This window comes from Mandrillus leucophaeus, unplaced genomic scaffold (assembly GCF_000951045.1).
Source record: "Mandrillus leucophaeus isolate KB7577 unplaced genomic scaffold, Mleu.le_1.0 Scaffold307, whole genome shotgun sequence".
Classification (NCBI taxonomy): Eukaryota; Metazoa; Chordata; class Mammalia; order Primates; family Cercopithecidae; genus Mandrillus; species Mandrillus leucophaeus.
Window position 1 is genome coordinate 3,059,127 of NW_012103221.1, and position 20,602 is coordinate 3,079,728.

The window sequence follows — 20,602 nt, forward strand, 5'->3', positions numbered from 1 at the left end:
TAGTAGCAGCAGTTGACACTTAACTGAATGCTGTTTGCCAGGCCATGTTTCGGTCTCCATTTTACAACCCAGCAATTAAGCTCAGAGAGGTTAAGTAACTTATATAGGGTCATTCATCTAATAAGGGATTACAACCAGACTTTGCAATTCTGGTTCACAAGAATAAGTATTTTTATTCCTTTTATTTAGGGAAGAAAACTCTGAACCAAAGATCTCCTTGACCCCAGAGTGTGATGGGACTCATTTTCATGCTTCCATAGTACCCTTTTGTGTCTTTATCATAGTGTTTACCATAGTTTACCATAACATTTTATTTTTCTTATCTTGACATAGGAAAATCTTTTCAGAATGGAAAAAGTCGTGAATGTGTTTGCTGTTTTTTTTAAATTAAAATGTTTGATTTATTTTAACAACCAAATTAAGTATGAAAAGATGAAACAAATGCACAGTCACGTATATACAGTATATCAAGGGGGCAGCCTTTCTAACAAGAATGCTGTAGAAAGAAAAAAATGTCCAAATGGGGAACAGTCCTGGTTTCATCAAGAAGCTTTTATGACATTTGATGTTAAACCTTATGTAAATACAGTAATCTGATGGATTCGGCAAAGATTTTTTTCATTTCCAGTCTTTCAAAGTAGACACAGATTTGCTTAGAATAAAGCTGATTTTTAAGAGCACACAAAAGTTGAGAACAAAGAATAGGAATAAATTCACAAATGCAGAGTGATGAAGAGTAAAAAGATACTGAGCAGCTGACTCATCATCCAAGGTGATTACCTAATAATCAGAGGCTGAAGACTTTATACTGCAAAAGCAAGGATAGTTTAGTATATAAACGATACAGCTGAGTTTGTAGTTATATCTTGGCTTCTGTTTATTAAGAAAAACTAGCATAGTTATGTATAATTTTTAGTAGACAACCTGCATTCATTTAAATTAAATAATATTTTCTTTTTTTTTTTTTTTTTCTTTTTTTTTTTTTTTTTGAGACGGAGTCTGGCTCTGTCGCCCAGGCTGGAGTGCAGTGGCCAGATCTCAGCTCACTGCAAGCTCCGCCTCCTGGGTTCACGCCATTCTCCTGCCTCAGCCTCCTGAGTAGCTGGGACTACAGGCGCCCGCCACCTCGCCCGGCTAGTTTTTTATATTTTTTAGTAGAGACGGGGTTTCACCAGGTTAGCCAGGATGGTCTCGATCTCCTGACCTTGTGATCCGCCCATCTCGGCCTCCCAAAGTGCTGGGATTACAGGCTTGAGCCACCACACCTGGCCAAATTAAATAATATTTTCTATAATAGTGAAATATAAGGCCACAGTATTTATTTTGGACAAACTCCTTAAAGTAGTGATTTTAATATCAGTGTTGTTACTCATTCTTTACTATTCAAAACTAGTAAAACAGTGTTACTATTCAAAACTCATTGAAATATAGTTTTTTAACTGAATTAAGGTTATAATTTTTAAAATACTACATACATCAGGACTAGTAAAATAATTTATATTCAGGTATTTATATCTAATATCCAGTGAAAATGTACTACCAAGTTTTTACAGTAGATACTAATCAGTCTGACTTGCCTATTGATCCCATAAGTATAATTATACATCAGCCTGATTTTAGTGTCTATTCTTTGATTTTATTAGGAATGCAGCAGTTATAGAGCACATAAACACAAGTGATGCAGCCATACAAGGTTCATAACAGCTCTTCAGTTAACTGTGTGCAAGCTCAAATACAGTCCCATTAATGAACAGCCAGATTCCAATTCTTCATGAAAAGGTGCTGGGTGGAGGTTGTCAGCCACCTTTTGATAGACATCCCCAATCCAGTGGCCAGTAAATGAGAGAACAGCCGGGACAGAAGAAAAATCTTCAGAAATTTTGCAGAGAATATGCCCCCCTTTCTTCATGATGCTTGTGTTTCTCATGCTGAGAGTGGCCATGCACGTGGGGTGTTTATAAACAGGAGAGAGTAGCAGTACCTTCCTTATAGGATTGTTGTAAAACTTATATGCGTTAATGTACAGCAGGCCCTTAGGAGAGGAACTCCTTGGGGGAGGGGGGGGATTTTTTTCTGGTTAACTCAACCAATCCTATGTGCAGTCTGAGGTGTTTTTTGAAGATGCTTTCAACTTCTTTCCTTCTTTCAACGTAACTTTCCTCAGACTGAGAGCTGTTTTTCTTTTTTCTTTTTTGAGTCTTGCTCTGTTGTCCAGGCTGGAATGCTGTGGTGTGATCTTTGCTTCCTGCAGCCTCAGCCTCCCAAGTAGGTGGGATTATAGGCGTGCACACTTCCACACCTGGCTAATTTTTATATTTCTTATAGAGACATGGTTTCGCCATGTTGGCCAGAATTGTCTCGAACTCCTGGCCTCAAGCAATCTGCCCACCTTAGCCTTCCAAAGTGCTGGTATTACAGGCGTGAGCCACCACGCCCAGCCTTAGAGCTGTTTTTCTCTCCAATGCTATGGCTGTCTGTTTCAGCAGCTCTGTTGATATATTCTGATGTCTGTGAGCGAGGTATCGTGTCACAGTGAGAACTCTTGGAGCTATTCTGTCTAGACTCATGGTGGGCATCCAGCAGTCCTTTTTCCATGTCACCAGTAAAAGTAGAAACTAAGGCTGGAACACTGCTCCCACTCCTATTATTGCTAAAGTGTAATTCTACCCAGGAGCCTTGTGGACTCTAATCCTGCATCGTGGGGGCTGTGCTCTGTGACATGGTGCTAGAGGGCGGCTGCCAGGCATCGGGCTGCCCTTCAGTGGTGGGCGGTGGGGAAAGGGTGAGCACGAGTGCTGCTGCCTAGTACTCAGGGACTGACTGTATAGTTTTAATAAGAATGTTATTTAGAATACTTCTGTAGTTTCCCTTCTGTGTGGTTTCGTTTTTTGTAGTTTGTTTACCTGCAGACAAGGAAGGTCTGAAAATATTACATAGAAAATTTCAAAAATAATTCTTAAGTTTTAAATTGCCCACTGGACTGAGTAGTATGATAAAATCTGGCACAGTCCCCACTTGGGATGTAAACCATCCTTTTGTTCTATTATGTCCATGGTGCATACACTACTTGTTCATTAGTCTGTTAGTAGCCCTTTTGGTTACCTTTGCAGTATTGCACTGCTTGTATTCAAGAAACCTTTATTTTACTTAATGGCACCAAAGTGTAAGAGTAGTGATCATAACAGTTGGGCTTTGCCAAAGAGAAGCTGTAAAATGCCTTAAAGTTCTCAACTTAATATGAAAAGAAAAAAGAATCATATGATGAGGTTGCTAAAATCTGTGAAATTGTGAACAGTATATTGTTATAATTGTTCTATTTTATTAATACTTGTTAATCTCTTGCTGTGCCTAATTTATAAATTAAACTTTATCCGGAATGTGGAAAGAAAAAATCTGATGAGGTTGCTAAAATCTGTGAAATTGTGAACAGTATATTGTTATAATTGTTCTATTTTATTAATACTTGTTGTTAATCTCTTGCTGTGCCTAATTTATAAATTAACTTTATTATAGGTATGTCTGTTTAAGAGAAATCATAGTGTATATAGAGTTCAGTACTGTCCTCAGTTTCAGGCAGACACGGGGAGTCTCAGATGGTATCCCCTGCGGATAAGGGGGATTACTATACTTCTTAACTCTGAGTTGAAAATTAAAATGGATATAGCATAACAGAAATCAAACCAACTGAAGTATTTGTGAAAAGTAATCTTTATTAATTTTTTTCTTGTCTCTCAGGGCATGTTTTAAGAAATTGCCTCGCATTTTGAGTTTCAATACTATGAGATACACATTTAATATGGTCACGATGATGAAAGAGAAAGTGAATACACACTTTTCCTTCCCATTACGTTTGGACATGACGCCCTATACAGAAGATTTTCTTATGGGCAAGAGTGAGAGGAAAGAAGGTGATTTTTCCATTTATTTCTCTTGTTTGTGATTATTGTCAATCTCCATAACAAGGTAGTCATGATTACAAAGTTTTCATCAACTACATAGTTAACACAAATTGAATCTTAGAAGGGAGAATGTTTGTTAAGACAATGACGTGCGTTCAGTCAGTTAATCAGTAAATATTTAGTATCTACTAGGACTATGTTCCTAGACATTCTTCTATATACTGGAGTCACAGTGGTGAACAGGATAAGCATGGTTGTCGCTCTTGTGGAGCTTAAATCTCGTGGGCTGAGTCTTTTTATGTTGTTTTGTGTATGTGTGTGTGTGTGTTGTTGTTTTTTTCCCCCGAGACACAATCTTGCCCTGTCCCACAGGCTGGAATGCAGTGGCACGATCTTGGCTCACTCCACCTCCCAGGTTCAGGTAATTCTTGTGCCTTAGCCTCCCAAGAAGCTGGAACCATAGGCATGCACCACCAGGCCCAGCTAATTTTTGTATTTTTAGTAGAGACAGGGTTTCGCCGTGTTGGGCAGTCTGGTGTCGAAATCCTGATCTCAGGCGATCCACCTGCCTCGGCCTCCTCAAGTGCTTGGATTACAGGTGTGAGCCACTACACCTGGCCTCTTGCTCATTTTTCCTTCTTTAGGAATAAGTTCTGTTTTGTCTAAACTAGGGTCCTGGCAACGTTTATTTGTATAAAGAGTTCTGATTAAAATTTTAAAGTTTTGGAGAAGCCACTTACACTGTACGCTAAGCTTCAGGAAAGAGAACCATGTTATAATCTTTAACTCCAGTGCCTAGCACTTAGTGAGTATCCAATAAATGTTTTACCCTCACTCAATGGGAGATGAGAGGTGTAAGCAATGAATGCACACTATTTTTTCAGGAGACATACACTTTCCTTCAAGAGAGTAGAGAAGATGGTAACTATAGCTGTAAAGAAATACAGAGTTAAGAGAGGGAATTATTACTGTTAGGCTTTGGGTATATTTATACCTTGTAGAAAGCAGGGCACAGTGGCTCATGCTTGTAATCCCAGCACTTTGGCAGGCCAAGGCAGGCGGTCACCTTAGATCAGAAGTTCGAGACCAGGCTGGCCAACATGGTGAAACCCCGTCTCTACTAAAAATACAAAAAAATTAGCTAGATGTGGTAACACATGCCTGTAATCCCGGCTACTCAGGAGTCTGAGGCAGGAGAATTACTTGAACCCAGGGAGGCAGAGGGTGCAGTGAGCTGAGATCGTGCCACTGCACTGCAGCCTGGGTGACAGAGCGAGACTCTGTCTCAAAAATGTGAAAATAAGTTGTAAGGCATGACCCAGTAGAGATGACAGGCAAAGTTAAGAAGTGGACATTGTATGTATACATCCTACTTTTTTTTTTTTGGTGGGGGGGGTTCATGTCATTCTCCTGCCTCAGCCTCCCAAGTAGCTGGGACTACAGGCGCCAACCACCACACCCGGCTAATTATTTTGTATTTTTAGTAGAGATGGGGTTTTACTGTGTTAGCCAGGATGGTCTTGATCTCCTGACCTCGCGATCCGCCCGCCTCGGCCTCCCAAAGTGCTGGGATTATAGGCGTGAGCCACTGTGCCTGGCACATCCTACTTTTTAGACCTATTATTAAACCATTAAAAAAATTAGCCAGGTGCAGTGACACATGCCTGTAGTCACAGCTATTGGGAGGCTGAGATGGGAGGATCACTTGAGCCCAGGAGTCCAGGGCTGCGGTAAGCTATGATTATGCCACTACATTCCAGCCTGGATGGTAGAGCAAGACTCCATCTATTTGAAAAAAAAATTTTTTTTTCTGGAAAAGTATAGCAGAACCTCCTCACAGCTGTGCTTCATTGTATTTCTTCTGATGTTTCCACTTGTGGAGATAGCAGAATTTATGCCACGATAAAGGAATTTGTTAGGCCACAAGTGATGCAGTCAGATCCTGGCACTGCCTCTGTAAGCATATCTACACTCCTCAGCCACTGCCTTGACACCTTGAGTCATATGCTTCTCTTACTGACCTAATTATCTCTTCATGTTCCAGTTCAGACTGTACCCTCAAGTCAGCCAAGTCTCGTCATTTCCTTATTCCATATTCTACTTTTTCCTTTCTGTGTGGTAGTGGGAATACAGATCATAAATCATACATCGTCTTTAAACTTGCTAGACTATTCTATATTTTTTTTCCTCAGTATCTTTTATTACCTTTAGATTTTAAATCTTTGGGGATAGGAAGTGTACCTTTTTCTGTATTTTGTTTCTGTCTACACAAATCTCCTAATACATAGTGTTTTTTATTAACTGATATGTATTTGGAAGCTGCCAGTACAATGCTTCGTTTTCCTTTTTTTGGCCAACTGTTCAAACCATGTTTAAACCACTTTTCTTAACATGAGAATAAAAGAAGTATGCCAGTTCCTTTTTAGGTCCTTTGTTTGCCTGCTCCTAGTAAAGATTAAATAGAATGGAGCATTTTATACTACCTATTTCAAAAGACTAGTCAGATTAAACAAAAATATTTTATATTTGTACTTTATATTGAAGTTGTCCATAATTATGTACTAACACGTGGTTGTTTTACTAGTGGTTTGTATAATGTGTCCTTTATGGTACTAAGCTAAAGATGGTGAATGACTAGCAAATAGTTGTTTTGTACATATTTAACATACAAACTATTTGTGCCTATTTCTGTAAAGTTTATTATAAAAAGTGATTCTACGTAACTGTTGTGACATTGGGAAAATTATTTTTATTTTATTAAAATGGTGTTAATAAAAATATTGTAATAAAGTTTATTATAAAAAGGGCTTCTAAGTAACTGTTGTGAAGTTTGGAAAATTATTTCCATTCTATGTAAATCATTTCAGGTTTTAAAGAAGTCAGTGATCATTCAAAAGACTCAGAGAGCTATGAATATGACTTGATAGGAGTGACTGTTCACACAGGAACGGCAGATGGTGGACACTATTATAGCTTTATCAGAGATATAGTAAATCCCCATGCTTATAAAAACAATAAATGGTGAGTTTTAAATATTTCAAAACTTTTTTCCTTTAAGAACTTATGGTATTTTTCTGAAATGTTTTCAGTGCTTAGTTTTCTAAAAACTTTCTACAAAAGTTGGAAATGAGGCAGACAAAATTTTTAAATGAAGACAACTTTCAACAGACAGTATAAATCAGTTCTTAAACGTACAGATCTTTTAACTCTTGAGAATTTGTATCCTTTCCTCAGAGAAATGAATACACAGTTTTGCAGACAACTTTAGGAGCTTTATAGACAACATTTCAACTCTTACCTTCTCTATTAATTTAAGAGCTGTTTATTGAATATCTTCTACAGGGTAGCCTTATATGTGCCATTAGAAGTTACTTGCATGCTCTGCTTGCTTCACCTCCTATTGGGAGGACCACACACACTTTCTTTTTATCCTTTTATCAAGTTAATGGTTGGAAGTCATTAAACAGTCCCTAGTACCTGTTTTTTGGTCTTCAGATATTGTTAGGTAGGGTCTAGCCTATAGGTACTATATGTGTGCTAGTTACTGTTCTAAGTGCTGGGGATATTGCTCTGAAGAAAATGTACAATTGTTAATTGATTTTCAGTTAGCAGAATAGTTTCATTCAGTTATTTTTCACTTCTTCACCCATCGTGTCCATGGTGCCTTTTCCTTTTTTTATCCATTTGAATGTTTCCATAAGTATATTTTGAATCTTTTTTTGATCATAAATTTTGAAATGGTATCTGTCTTTGAAAGTTCTCACATCTCTTAATTTTTCCTAATAGCATTACATGTTATATTTAAGCAAACTTTTTTATTTCTTTTATGAATTCTTCTGTTAATCCTAGGTAATAAATGGATCTATCTGATTATAAAGTGGTTAAGAGTATGTTATAAAATTATATTTCCAATTTCTAGTACATCAGAATTGTAAAAATAAGAACTTAGAATTTATCTCATGAAATAATAGACACTTGTAACATTGGTTATTCAAAAAATAGTAGACATAATATGAAGATATTCAGTATATGCATACTGGATTAATACTATATGCTCTATTTTAGGTATCTTTTTAATGATGCTGAGGTAAAACCTTTTGATTCTGCTCAGCTTGCATCTGAATGTTTTGGTGGAGAGATGACGGTAAGTTTTATTCAGAAATTATAAATGGTTTGTGCCTTGTCATATCCAAAATCCAGTAGCAGAGTTGCTTAACTTTCTTTTAATTGCTGTGATTAAATTAAAGATGTATTCAATTGATATTTATTAGAAGTTTAGTATGTTTACAGAAATATTTTTAAAGTGCTGTTTCTACTTTCCACAACAGCCTGATTAAGAAGGTAAGACAAATAAAAAGCTTAGTAGTATGGGAGTTGAATTACAGTGCCATGATAATAAGGATTGAGTAAATTGTTTACTCAGTGAATTCTGTGGGATTAGACCAAAAGAAATTACTGTTTACTGACTTAATCTGAAAAATCTTTGACAATGGAGTCTCTCTTAGCTTACTGTGGCTCAAGAGGCTACCTGATACACAATAGGAAAAAAAGAAATTAAAAAAATGTTTGGCAAGGAAGTTGGCTTGAGCTAAGTTTTAAAGGATTGTTCTTTCAGTGCTTTTTATAACACCAGCAGCAACCTGGATAACACTAGTTACTGGATAGAAAAAGGACATCTTCTCTGTGACATAATTGACAAAAGACTTTTTTGTTTTTTGCCCCCAAGTCGGAATCTTGCTGTGTCGCCCAGACTGGAGTGCAGTGGCATGATCTTGGCTCACTGCAACCTCCACCTCCTGGGTTCCAGCTGTTCTCAAGCCTCAGCCTCGGGAGTAGCTGGGATTACAGGTGCCTGCCACCATCCCCAGCCAATTTTTGTATTTTTAATAGAGATGGGGTTTCACCATGTTGGCCAGGCTGGTCTCAAACTCCTGAACCCAAGTGATCCACCTACCTCAGCCTCCCAAGTGCTGGGATTACAGACATGAGCCACGGCACCTAGCCGACAATAGACGTTTAAAAAGACATTTAGGTTGGAGTAGTATTATAATAATTTCACTTCTCTATAGACAGTTTATCCTAGAATCAATTTTCTGAGAACTGTGTTAAAATATTCTCTTGATTCTCCACAAGACAAATATTAGTCATTTCTGTTTCATAGTTTCACCCAAATAAAGTTGTTGTTTGACTTAATAACCATATTTGTTATGAATTAGCCATTTACATTCTGGATTTTATAGTTGATCTTAGCCAAAAGTTGAGAAATAATACACATTCCAGATTTTAATGAAGCGTTTCCTTATTGCTTCTCAGTGTTCTTGTCTACTCTGCTGAATGGAAAAAGAAAAGCAGGTCACTTGCTAACAACTTGGAAATGGGTAGAATAGGGAAGTAAATATTTAGTTACAACTAAAGCCACCACTAAATGAATTACATCTGTAGATGTTATTCCTAGAATGTTTCCTTTTTTTTTTTTTTTTTTTGAGATGGAGTCTCACTCTGTTGCCAAGCTGGGGTACAGTGGCATGATCTCGGCTCACTGCAACCTCCAACTCCCTGGTTCAACCGTTTCTCCTGCCTCGGCCTCCCAAATAGCTGGGATCAGAGGCACACGCCACCCTGCCCAGCCAATTTTTGTGTTTTTAGTAGAGACGGGGTTTCACTATGTTGGCCAGTATGGTCTCGATCACCTGACCTTGTGATCGCCCACCTCGGGCTCCCAAAGTGCAGGGATTACAGTCATGAGCCACTGTACCTGGCTGAATGTTTCCTTTTTTAAAAAAAAAAAATGAAGAGCAAGGCTCTTTCTCTTAAAAAGTAGTTTTTCAAATTGCAGGTCCACTTTTTTTTTTCTTTTATTTATTTTATCGTAAAGTATCTTTAAAAAATGTTTTGAGACCGGATGTGGTGGCTCATGCCTGTAATCCCAGCACATTGGGAGGCTAAAGTGGGTGGATCACCTGAGGTCAGGAGTTCAACACCAGCATGGCCAATGTGGGGAAACCCCACCTCCACTAAAAATATAAAAATCAGCCAGGCATAGTGGCAGGCGCCTGTAGTCCCAGCTGCTCGGGAGGCTGAGGCAGGAGAATCGCTTGAACCTGGAAAGTGGAGGTTGCAGTGAGCTGAGATCGTGCCATTGAACTCCAGCCTGGGTAACAAGAGCAAAACTCCACCTCAAGAAAAAAAAAAAAAAAAAAAAGAAATAGGCTGGGCGTGATGTCTTAGGCCTGTAATCTCAGCACTTTGGGCGGTCAAGGCGGGTGATTGCTTGAGGTCAGGAGTTCAAGACCATCCTGGCCAACATGGTGAAACCCTGTCTCTACTAAAAACACACAAAAAATTAGCCGGGTGTGATAGCAGGCACCTGTAATCCCAGCTACTCGGGAGACTGAGGCAGGAGAATCGCTTGAATCAGGCAGAGGTTGCAGTGAGCCGAGATCATGCCATTTCGCTCCAGCCTGGGAGACAAAAGCAAAACTCGGTCTCCAAAAAAAAAAAGTTTTGAATCTTTGTGTTTTAAAATGTCTGCCTCTGTCCCTTCTGATTTCATTGCCCATAATGCTGCTTGTCTGCTTCCCTTGGCTTTTTAAATTTTTTCTGTCACAACACACCTGAAGTTCTCCAGAATTACCGGTAGAATCCTCATGTCCTTACTCATTAGGAAACAGCCTTTAAGTTCTCAGAAGCCCCACCACTAAATTCCTCGTAATATTCCACAAGTTCACTTAGCTGTCTGTGATCCTTTGTTCAGCCTCCTTTTGTCCTATGATCTTTCTTTCTTATTCAAATCTAGATCTTTACTGATTGCTTCTCATTACTTCGTGGTCCGTTTTCTTTCCTTTGCATCTTGTGTGTGTGCATGCGTGTGTGCGTGTGTGTGTGTGTGTGTATTATCTTTGGTTGACTCTTTTTCTGATGCTTCTTTTGCTGTCTCCCATCAGGCACTGCTTAAAGTGTGTACTGACCAATCCATTTCATCTGCATAAAGTTACTTACAACTCTGAGGTTCAAAATTATGTTTGTGAAGGATTGGTGGAGGTAGATGTTTTGCGATGTCAGAATAAGTTACAGCTTTATGCCAATGAGATATTTTAATAATATGCTTTTCTTATTTATAATGTTGTTGAGTAATAACTATTTAAATTCAGTTTTTATTTCTACTTACCGCATTTACCTAAATTAGGACAAGGCCAACTATTTCCTTGCCTCACTGTCTTCATTTGTTTTCTTTTGTTACAGTAAAATTTTCTCAGTCTCAACTTTATGGTGTTCTCTAAAAATAATAAAAATAATAAAAACTGAAAAAAAGATATTAGGATATATTGGCCAAATTGTGAAGTACATAGAATTTTTATGAACACGGTGTTGTTTGAAAACTACTTACAAAGGTGCTGTTAAGTATAAAGTAGCTGTTTATGAAATAACATATATAAATATAGCTGAGTATACCCATTTTTTCAAAGAAGTAAAACTTTTGTATTTTTAAACAGACCAAGACCTATGATTCTGTTACAGATAAATTTATGGATTTCTCTTTTGAAAAGGTAACCATTTTTTTAAGTATAGTTTTATATTGTTTTTTTCTTCTGCATTGTCTATTTTTAGAGTGATACTTTGTCAAAATGAAAATATATCTTTTCTTGCTTCTTAAAGACACACAGTGCATATATGCTGTTTTACAAACGCATGGAACCAGAGGAAGAAAATGGCAGAGAATACAAATTTGATGTTTCGTCAGAGTTACTAGAGGTATAAGTTAATTTCACTTGAGCAACATTTTAAAAATATGTTAAGTGTTTATGCAAGGAATACTGTAGTGTAAGAACAGGCTCTACAGGTTGATACCTGTAATTCTGAGTAGATCTTAAGAGTATTTACAAATAGTCTTGGTAATACTGACATAAGACTGGTAAATGAAAATGAATGAGATTAAATGGAGTAGAAAGTATCACTAAAAGAGAGTAGGTGGCCGGGTGCGGTGGCTCATGCCTGTAATCTCAGCATGTTGGGAGGCCAGGGCGGGTGGATCACGAGGTCACGGGTTCATGACCAGCCTGGCCAAATGGTGAAACACCCTGTCTCTACTAAAAATACAAAAATTAGCTGAGTGTGGTGGTGGGCGCCTATAATCCCAGCTACTTGGGAGGCTGAGGCAGAGATAATTGCTTGAACCCAGGAGTCGGAGGTTGCAGTGAATGGAGATCGCACCACTGCACTTCATTCAGCCTAGGTGACAGTGAGACTCCATCTCAGAAACAACAACAAAAAATAGGCAGAAAGGTTGAGGGAATCAGAGTGACTTAACAATTTGTGAGGTTAGGTAATGTTTTGCTTCTTAGATTGGATGATGGGTTTGTAAGTGTTCCTTCTGTTGTGCCTCATGATATAGACATGCCCTCAAGCATGCATTGTAATTGAAATGCCGTTAAAATGTATTTTACACCCGGGGGCAATGGCTTACACCTAGAATCCCAGCATTTTGGGAGGCTCAGACGGGTGGATCACCTGAGGTCAGGAGTTCGAGACCAACCTGGCCAACATGGCAAAACCGCAGCTCTACTAAAAATAGAAAGACTAGCTGGGCGTGTTGGTGGGTGCCTGTAATCCCAGCTACTCAGGAGTCCTAGGGGAGAGAATCCCTTGAACCCGAGAGGTGGAGGTTACAGTGAGCCGAGATAACACCACCGCATTTCAGCCTGGGCTACAGAGCAAAACTCTGTCTCAAAAAAAAAAAGGGCCGGGCGCGGTAGCTCACACCTGTAATCCCAGCACTTTGGGAGACTGAGGTGGGTGGATCACAAGGTCAGGAGAGCGAGACCATCCTGGCTAACATGGTAAAACCCTGTCTCTACAAAAAATTCGCTGGGTGTGCTGGCAGGCGCCTGTAGTCCCAGATACTCTGGAGGCTGAGGCAGGAGAATGGTGTGAACCCCGGAGGTGGAGCTTGAAGTGAGCCGAGATCGTGCCACTGCACTCCAGCCTGGGCGACAGAATGAGACTGTCTCAAAAAAAGTATTTTACATATGAAGGAATAAAAACATGTTCATTTGTAGTTATGAGGCTTTCTTCATTTCATAATATAGTAGGTAGTAATAGTACATTATTGAGTACATAGCTCAATGTGTATTGTGTTGGTGTTAGGAATTCAGTCAGCCAAAAACACAAAAAAGTAAATCTTCTCCAGAAATGCATGCCTGATTAAATTGTATGCATTCATCTAGACAATTCAGCTTTTACTGTCTGGAAAAAAAAATTTTTTTTTGTATTATTGCAATCAAGTCTTAAAACTGGGTATTGTTCTGAAATGCTTTTGACTAGTATCTTGCCTGCACATGTGTTAATGGTAAAAAGCCAGGAATATTGTCTTTTTTAAATTCCTTGAATTGGATTTAGTAGCTGAATTAGATGGTATTCATTATAAATGGCTTCATTAGATTTGAAGCTACTAAACTTACCTATTTGTATAAAAATTTATCTCAACTGTCATTATAACCACAATTAATTTTAATCATTTTTTGTGCAAAGCTTTTTGCCCTAAAGATATTTAGACAAATCTAGACCTTGCTTTATATAAGTACCCGACAGTATTTAATGACAGTTACGCCACTTGTGAAGTAAAATGAAATTTTAAATAAAACCTTTACAATGATGATGTATTTTGTTTGTTTACATCGGTGGTTCTCAAACTTCTGTGTGTATGTGTGAGTGACAGCGTCCTCATTTAAAGTGAGGAAGCTTAACCATTTCTGGCTTTTGATTTAAGGTGAAAGATGTGTGACTCCTCATTTTACTTGATACAGAGAGGCCATTGTAGGGTTGTTAATTGACCTAATTCCAGTATTATCTCAGGGAATGTGGAGGCCTGAGGAAAGGGAGAAAGTGAACAGCTAGTTGGTGGAGCAGTCAGAACACACACAACTTGTATTAAGTGTGCCGTATTATATCGGTGTAGTTCGTGGTACCCTGAAACAATCACAATAGTAACCTCAAAAAATCACACTGATGATAGATCACCATAATAATATAATATAATATGTAATATGATATAATACATAATATAATATATAATGATGAAAATGTTTGAAATATTTCAGGAATTACCAGAATGTGAGAGACACAAAATGAGGACATGCTAGTAAAAAAATGGTGCCAATAGACTTGCTTGATTGCAAGGCTACCACAGCCCTTCAGTTTATTGAAAAATACAGTATCTGCAAAGTGCAGTGAAGTGAAGCACAATAAAATGAGATATGCCTGTACATTAGAAAATTCCTCATTGCAGACCTAAGCCAACAATTTTTTCTGTAATTGTTCCAGCTTACTATTGTTAAATGAGTGTGCCTACATGTTTTCTTAAAATTAAATTTAAAATGTAAAATACTGTGTACATGAACATTAATACGGTTTTAGATATAAACCAGAATGTGGTTCTTTAGATTTGTACATTTAAAGCGTAGCCATTAATCCCAAAAGATAACATAAGACATTTTAGAAGCATAAAAGAGATAAAGCAAACTAGTTATAAATTGTAATGATTCTTACAGATAATATAAGGTAAGAGTTCTCAGAAAGTGTAGTTGATAGGGTTTGCTAGAAAAGGGTCAGGAAATACTTCAGGAAGTTAACCTTAAACTGAAACTTGAAAGTTAGAGAAGAGGTAATCAGGTGAAGAATGCTCGGGGCCAGGCAAAGAAAACATTATGTACAAATTGCCTAGGAAGGACAGAGCTTATTGGCATGTTTCAGAAGCCAAAAGATGACCTATATGGCTGTGATGGTAGTTCAAGGAAAAGTGGCCCAAGATGAGGATGGACAGTTACATAGAAAATAGCTAGGGTAAGCCTGGGCGCAGTGGCTCCCACCTGTAATCCCAGCACTTTGGGAGGCTGAGGCAGTTGGTTCACCTGAGGTCAGAAGTTTGAGACCAGCCTGGCCACCATGATGAAACCCCCTCTCTACTAAAAACACAAAAATTCACTGGGTGTGGTGGCGGGCACCTGTAATCCCAGCTACTTGGGAGGCTGAAGCAAGAGAATCGCTCGAACCTGGAGGTGGAGATTGCAGTGAGCCGAGATCGCACCATTGCACTCCAGCCTGGGCAACAAGAATGAAACTCTGTCTCAAAAAAAGAAAAAGAAAAGAAAAAAGAAAACAGGGTGGCTGGGCAGAGTGGGCAGGATGAGATTACCCCTGTAATCTCAACACTTTGAGAGGTAGGCGGATTGCTTGACCCCAGGAGTTCAACACCAGCCTGGGCAACATGGTGAAACCCCATCTCTACCAAAAAAAAATGTATGTATATATTAGCTGGGCATGGTGGCACACACCTGTGGTCCCAGCTACTCAGGAAGCTGAGGTGGGAGGATCACTTGAGGCCAGGGAAGTCAAGGCTGCAGTAAGCTATCATGCTGCTGCACTCCAGCCCAGGTGACAGAGTGAGACCCTGTCTCCAAAATAAATAAATAAATAAATCCACGAAAAATAGCTATACACATACATAGATACAATATAAAAAGAACTATCAAGCAGGTGAATGTTTCTGTAAAACAAAAATAGAGCAGAACCAAAAACACGTACATGGTAGAAACCACAGTATTACCTGCCTTTAGGTTCAGGAGATCATGTTGACCAGTAGTTAGGCCCTAATGGGATAGAGGGGACAAAAATTGTGACGCAGAATCTACAACTGAGCTTATGGCTGGAATCCAGAGTTTAGAATGGGGCTTCCTTGTTATACAAAGTACTGAATGAGATGGGTAGAATGCTATCAGAGTCCGCGTGATACAGAGTCTGATACAAGGGCTACAGCTTAATAGAATGTTTTTGTACCTGGAAATGCTCAAGAACTCTGAAGCAGACTATTCACTGATTAGACTGTGATTTCCCAAATATCACTGTAGAACAGGAACCCTATTAGGTTCTAAATTAGTGTAGTGGACTGGGGAGGCAAAGAGATAGTTGAAAATCTTCAATGGAAGATTAAAGATAAGGTTGGGACTTTCAGCTCAAAATGAACCTATCGACCAAAATTCCAAAATAAAATCAGAAGTTTAGCCCTACAAAAGACAGCTAGTAATACCAGTAGTCAGAACATCTAGGTAAAAATAGTTTTATGGAACTGACAAAAACATCAGGCCTATTTAAGGTATTCAGAGGGATGAAGACAAAAACAGCAGAGTGATCCTACAGTGCTAATTTTTCATGATTTTTATAAACAAATCACATCTGATTTGGGTCTGCCAACCAGAATTAAGTATTGTAACAACTTTTAAATGTAAACCTTTCTTTTATAACCTTATCAGAATGTAACATGACTTATATTTTATTCATTTATATACTTGCTCTTCAGATAGGATTTCAGAATTCTTGCAGCATTTTAATAAATACAATAAAAACCTCACAGTTGCTTGGGGTAGCCAGATAAGTATTAATAATTACAAAATATTAGTAGCAACCATTTATATGAGTATACTTGGGGAAAAAATCAAAATGAACTTTAAGTGCATGTATTTTATTTTGCAGTTTTTTAGAGGAGACTTTTTGTCTAATAAAAATATTAGTAAAATGTAATGAAGTAAACTGCTTTATCATATATCTAATGTTAACATTTTTATTTTCAGTGGATTTGGCATGATAACATGCAGTTTCTTCAAGACAAAAACATTTTTGAACATACATATTTTGGGTAAGTTTGGTAAATTTCATAGATATTTTACACATTTAAAAAAAATCTTATGTGTGAATTTTAAATGATTATTTTTAAATTCTAGATTTATGTGGCAATTGTGTAGTTGTATTCCCAGTACATTACCAGATCCTAAAGCTGTGTCCCTAATGACAGCAAAGGTAATAAATATATGAACTTTAAATAATTCTGTCAAAATTTACTACTTTAAAATGATTGAAGCTTTTTTTGCTGTATTTTTTCTTACAGTTAAGCACTTCCTTTGTCCTTGAGACATTTATTCATTCTAAAGAAAAGGTATGTGTTTTATACTATGGATTTTTTTTGTCATTTATGTTTTTATCAGGTATCTTTTGGTTTTTGTTACTGTTGGCTCAGAAGTTCATAAACTTTGACTGACTTCTTTTTCTTTTCTAGCCCACAATGCTTCAGTGGATTGAACTGTTGACCAAACAGTTTAATAATAGTCAGGCAGCTTGTGAGGTAAGGTGATAATTCAACAACTAATGCATAGCTTAAGATTCTTTTTTTTCCCCCTCTTATCTAAGATGCTATAGCAAAGTTGTTTTATCTATCACAGGGAGCCAAATGTAAGTCATTCCTAAAATCATTTAGCTGAAAAAGTTATAATTTAATATCACATCCATTACACTGATTAAATAATTCATTATTAAGTCACTTAAAAATTCATGTTTTGGCCAGGTGTGGTGGCTCATGCCTGTAACCCCAGCACCTTGGAAGGCTGAGGCGGGCAGAGTACGAGATCAAGAGATCGAGACCATCTTGGCCAACATGGTGAAACCCTGTCTGTACTAAAAATACAAAAAATAGCAGGGTAGGGTAACGCATGCCTGTCGTCCCAGTGCCTGGGGAGGCAGAGGCAGGAGAATCACTTGAACCTGGGAGGCGGAGGTTGCAGTGAGCTGAGGTTGTGCCACTGCACTCCAGCCTGATGACATAGCGAGACTCTGTCTCAAAAAAAAATTTTTTCCCCCCTTCATCTAACAGAAGGGAAAACTATGTATAGAATATTCAAGACTCTTCCAAATATTTCTTAACTACTTTTGTTTTTACAGCCTTATTAAGGTATAAATGACAAAAATTTTATATATTCAAGGTATACAAAATGATTTGATGTATGTATACATTGTGAAGTGATTACCACATTCAAATTAATTAACACATTTATCACCACGTAGTTATGTGTATGTGTGAGTGGTGAGGACATACACCTCCCTTAGCAAATTTCAAGTAAACTATGCAAAAAATTTTTAATCTTTTTTTAGTCAGTTTTGTCTCAAAACAATACAATATTGTAACTAGTGTCATGATGCTGTACGTAAGATCCCCAGAATTTATTTAAAATGGAAACTTGGGATCGGGCACGGTGGCTCACGCCTGTAATCCCAGTATTTTGGGAGGCCAAGGCAGGCGGATCACTTGAGGTCAGGAGTTTGAGACCAGCCCAGGCCACATGCGAAACCACGTCTCTACTAAAAAAAAAGTAACTGGTCACGGTGGTGTGCACTTGTAATCCCAACTACTGGGGAGCCTGAGGCAGGAGAATCGCTTGAACCCTGGAGGCGAAGGTGCAGTGAGCTGAGATCACGCCACTGCATTCCAGCCTGAGTGACAGAGTGAGACTGTCTCAATTTAACAAAATAAAAATAAAAAACCTGAAACTTTGTACTCTTTGGCCAACCTCATCTTCCTATTTCTTCCGTCCCTCTCTTAACTATTGTATGTTGTTAGGAAATGCTTAACATCATCTGTCACTTCCTCTTTCCCCACTCTCTCCGCCAAAAAAAAAATTCACCTATCCACCTATCTCAGTAGATTAGTTTATGCCCGGTTTTAGCTCCCCATCGCCCATTTTAAGAGATGCATCCCTAAGGAGAACCTGCTCACAGGTAATGACAACTTAATCATATTGCCATCTTAATTTTTAGATTAGCAACCAAAGAGTTGTAAAATCCATAGGAATGCAAGTGTTACAAATTAACAGAAGTGGGAAATAGCAGTCTAGTATATAATTGATGAATTATATTTAAAGGTTTTTTGCGTATTTAGAAGTTCATCTAATTATACCTTATAGAAATAGAGTAAGGGAATCTATTCCTCAGAAATTTCAAACACAAAAGTGTAACTTCTTGAAACTTTGTAATGAGAATTTGGAAACATGGACAGAAGTAGAAAGGGACCATAAGCTGTCACATACCTGGTCCTCAGCTTCAATAAATAATAATATTCTTTCATTCTTGTTTCATCTACCCCTTGTTTTTTTTTTTCCCCTATAATGGAAGAATTTTAAAGGAGACGTAAATAAATTATACATCTATAAACACCCAGTATATATTTCTAACATAAGAAAACTTTAAAAACATATGCAACCAGCAATATTATAAGTGATTTCTCATCTTTATAACTTTTTTTTACCCCCAGAGAGGGTGGTGTTCTGTCACCGAGGCTGTTGAATGCAGTGGTGCACAATCATAGCTCACTGCAACCTCAAAATCCTGGGCTTGAGCAATCCTCCTCCCTCAGCCTCCCGAGTAGCTGGGACCACAGGCACTCACCAACACACTCAGCTAATGTTTTTCTTTTTTTATAGAGACGGAGTCTCTTTGTTGCGCAGCTGGTCTCAAACTCCAAGCTTCAAGCTATCCTCCTGCCTCTGCCTCCCAAATTGCTGAGATTACAGGCATGAGCCATTACGCCTGGCCAGAAGTGATTTATTCTTGTCATCTAATACCCATCCTATGTTCAGTTTTCTTTATCTCAAAAAAAATTTTCAGTTGATTGGTTTAAAAGAGTGGTTCAAACAAATTCCACATTTTGCATTCATCTGTCTCTTAAGTCTTCCTTAATCTGTAAAAGTTACTTTTTTTTCTCCATGCCATTTTTTGTCATTTGTGCTTTAGGATTTCCCTCATGCTTTCTTTGACTACTTGCATTTTCCTGGTGGTGGTTAACATGTTCCTCTGTTTCCTTCTCCTCTCATGGCTGTTTGATAGATCCAGAGTTTCTCCAGTGCTAATTAGATCATAATTTGTTTTTAAACAGAAAGAAAATGAATCATGCTAATATCATATATTATTAATAGGAGGCCGGGTGTGGTGGCTCACGCCTATAATACCAGCACTTTGGGAGGCCAAGGCGGCTGGATCACCTGAGGTCAGGAGTTCGAGACCAGCCTGGCCAACATAGTGAAACCCCATTTCTACTAAAAATACAAAAATAAGCCCGGCATGGTGGTGTGTGCCTGTAATCTCAGCTACTCGGGAGGAGAATCACTTGAACCTGGGAGGCAGAGGTTTTAGTGAGCCAAGATCGTGCCACTGCACTCCAGCCTGGGCAATGGAGCAAGATCTGTCTCTGTCTCTCTCTCTCTCTTTCTCTCTCTATATATCTTTATTTATTTTAATTAAGGAGTAAAGATTCTATAGTGTGATGAGGGCTAAGAGAATGATACTTCATTTTATTATGATAAAGGACCACAGGTTGTCGTCATGCACATTGTGTACTGTAATATAAATGGCATTCCATGGAGTTGTGTAATGATGTAACCCTTATTATGATTTTTAGAGTTTGGACTTTTGTAACAATTAGAGAAACTTTTCTGGTAAGAACTTAAAAGAATTAAAACACTGACTAGAAATAAAATCCTTATGTGACTGTTAGCCCATGTAACAAATATTTATTGAATGTTAAAGTCATACTGTGTTATTTTTACAGTGGTTTTTAGATCGCATGGCTGATGATGACTGGTGGCCAATGCAGATACTAATTAAGTGCCCTAATCAGATTGTGAGACAGGTAAGAAAAAATGTGTTTAAAAAAAATTATTTGGAAAAGAAGTCACTTTCAATTTAATTATTCTAAATTTGCTTATTAGTGTGTCTTAACCTAATATTGATAATAGTATGAAAAGATCTACCTCCTATCATAAAAGTCGTTTTGTTGTTGGTTTCACCAGGCTCTTTTAACATCAGCTCTCTAATAAGGTGATTAAAAT

At 38.0% G+C, this 20,602-nt stretch overlaps 1 protein-coding gene and 1 pseudogene across 1 annotated transcript in view; one reads left to right on the forward strand and one right to left on the reverse strand.

Moving 5' to 3' along the window:
* USP34 (ubiquitin specific peptidase 34) overlaps nucleotides 1-20,602 on the forward strand; it is a 247,464-nt gene that overhangs the window by 180,747 nt on the left and 46,115 nt on the right. Inside the window, 10 exon segments of the mRNA XM_011987324.1 lie at nucleotides 3,736-3,908; nucleotides 6,767-6,920; nucleotides 7,965-8,043; nucleotides 11,393-11,446; nucleotides 11,556-11,651; nucleotides 16,523-16,587; nucleotides 16,673-16,748; nucleotides 16,837-16,884; nucleotides 17,005-17,070; nucleotides 20,323-20,403. Of these exon segments, the coding sequence (XP_011842714.1) occupies nucleotides 3,736-3,908; nucleotides 6,767-6,920; nucleotides 7,965-8,043; nucleotides 11,393-11,446; nucleotides 11,556-11,651; nucleotides 16,523-16,587; nucleotides 16,673-16,748; nucleotides 16,837-16,884; nucleotides 17,005-17,070; nucleotides 20,323-20,403 (892 nt within the window).
* On the reverse strand, nucleotides 1,744-2,721 carry LOC105544738 (annotated as a pseudogene).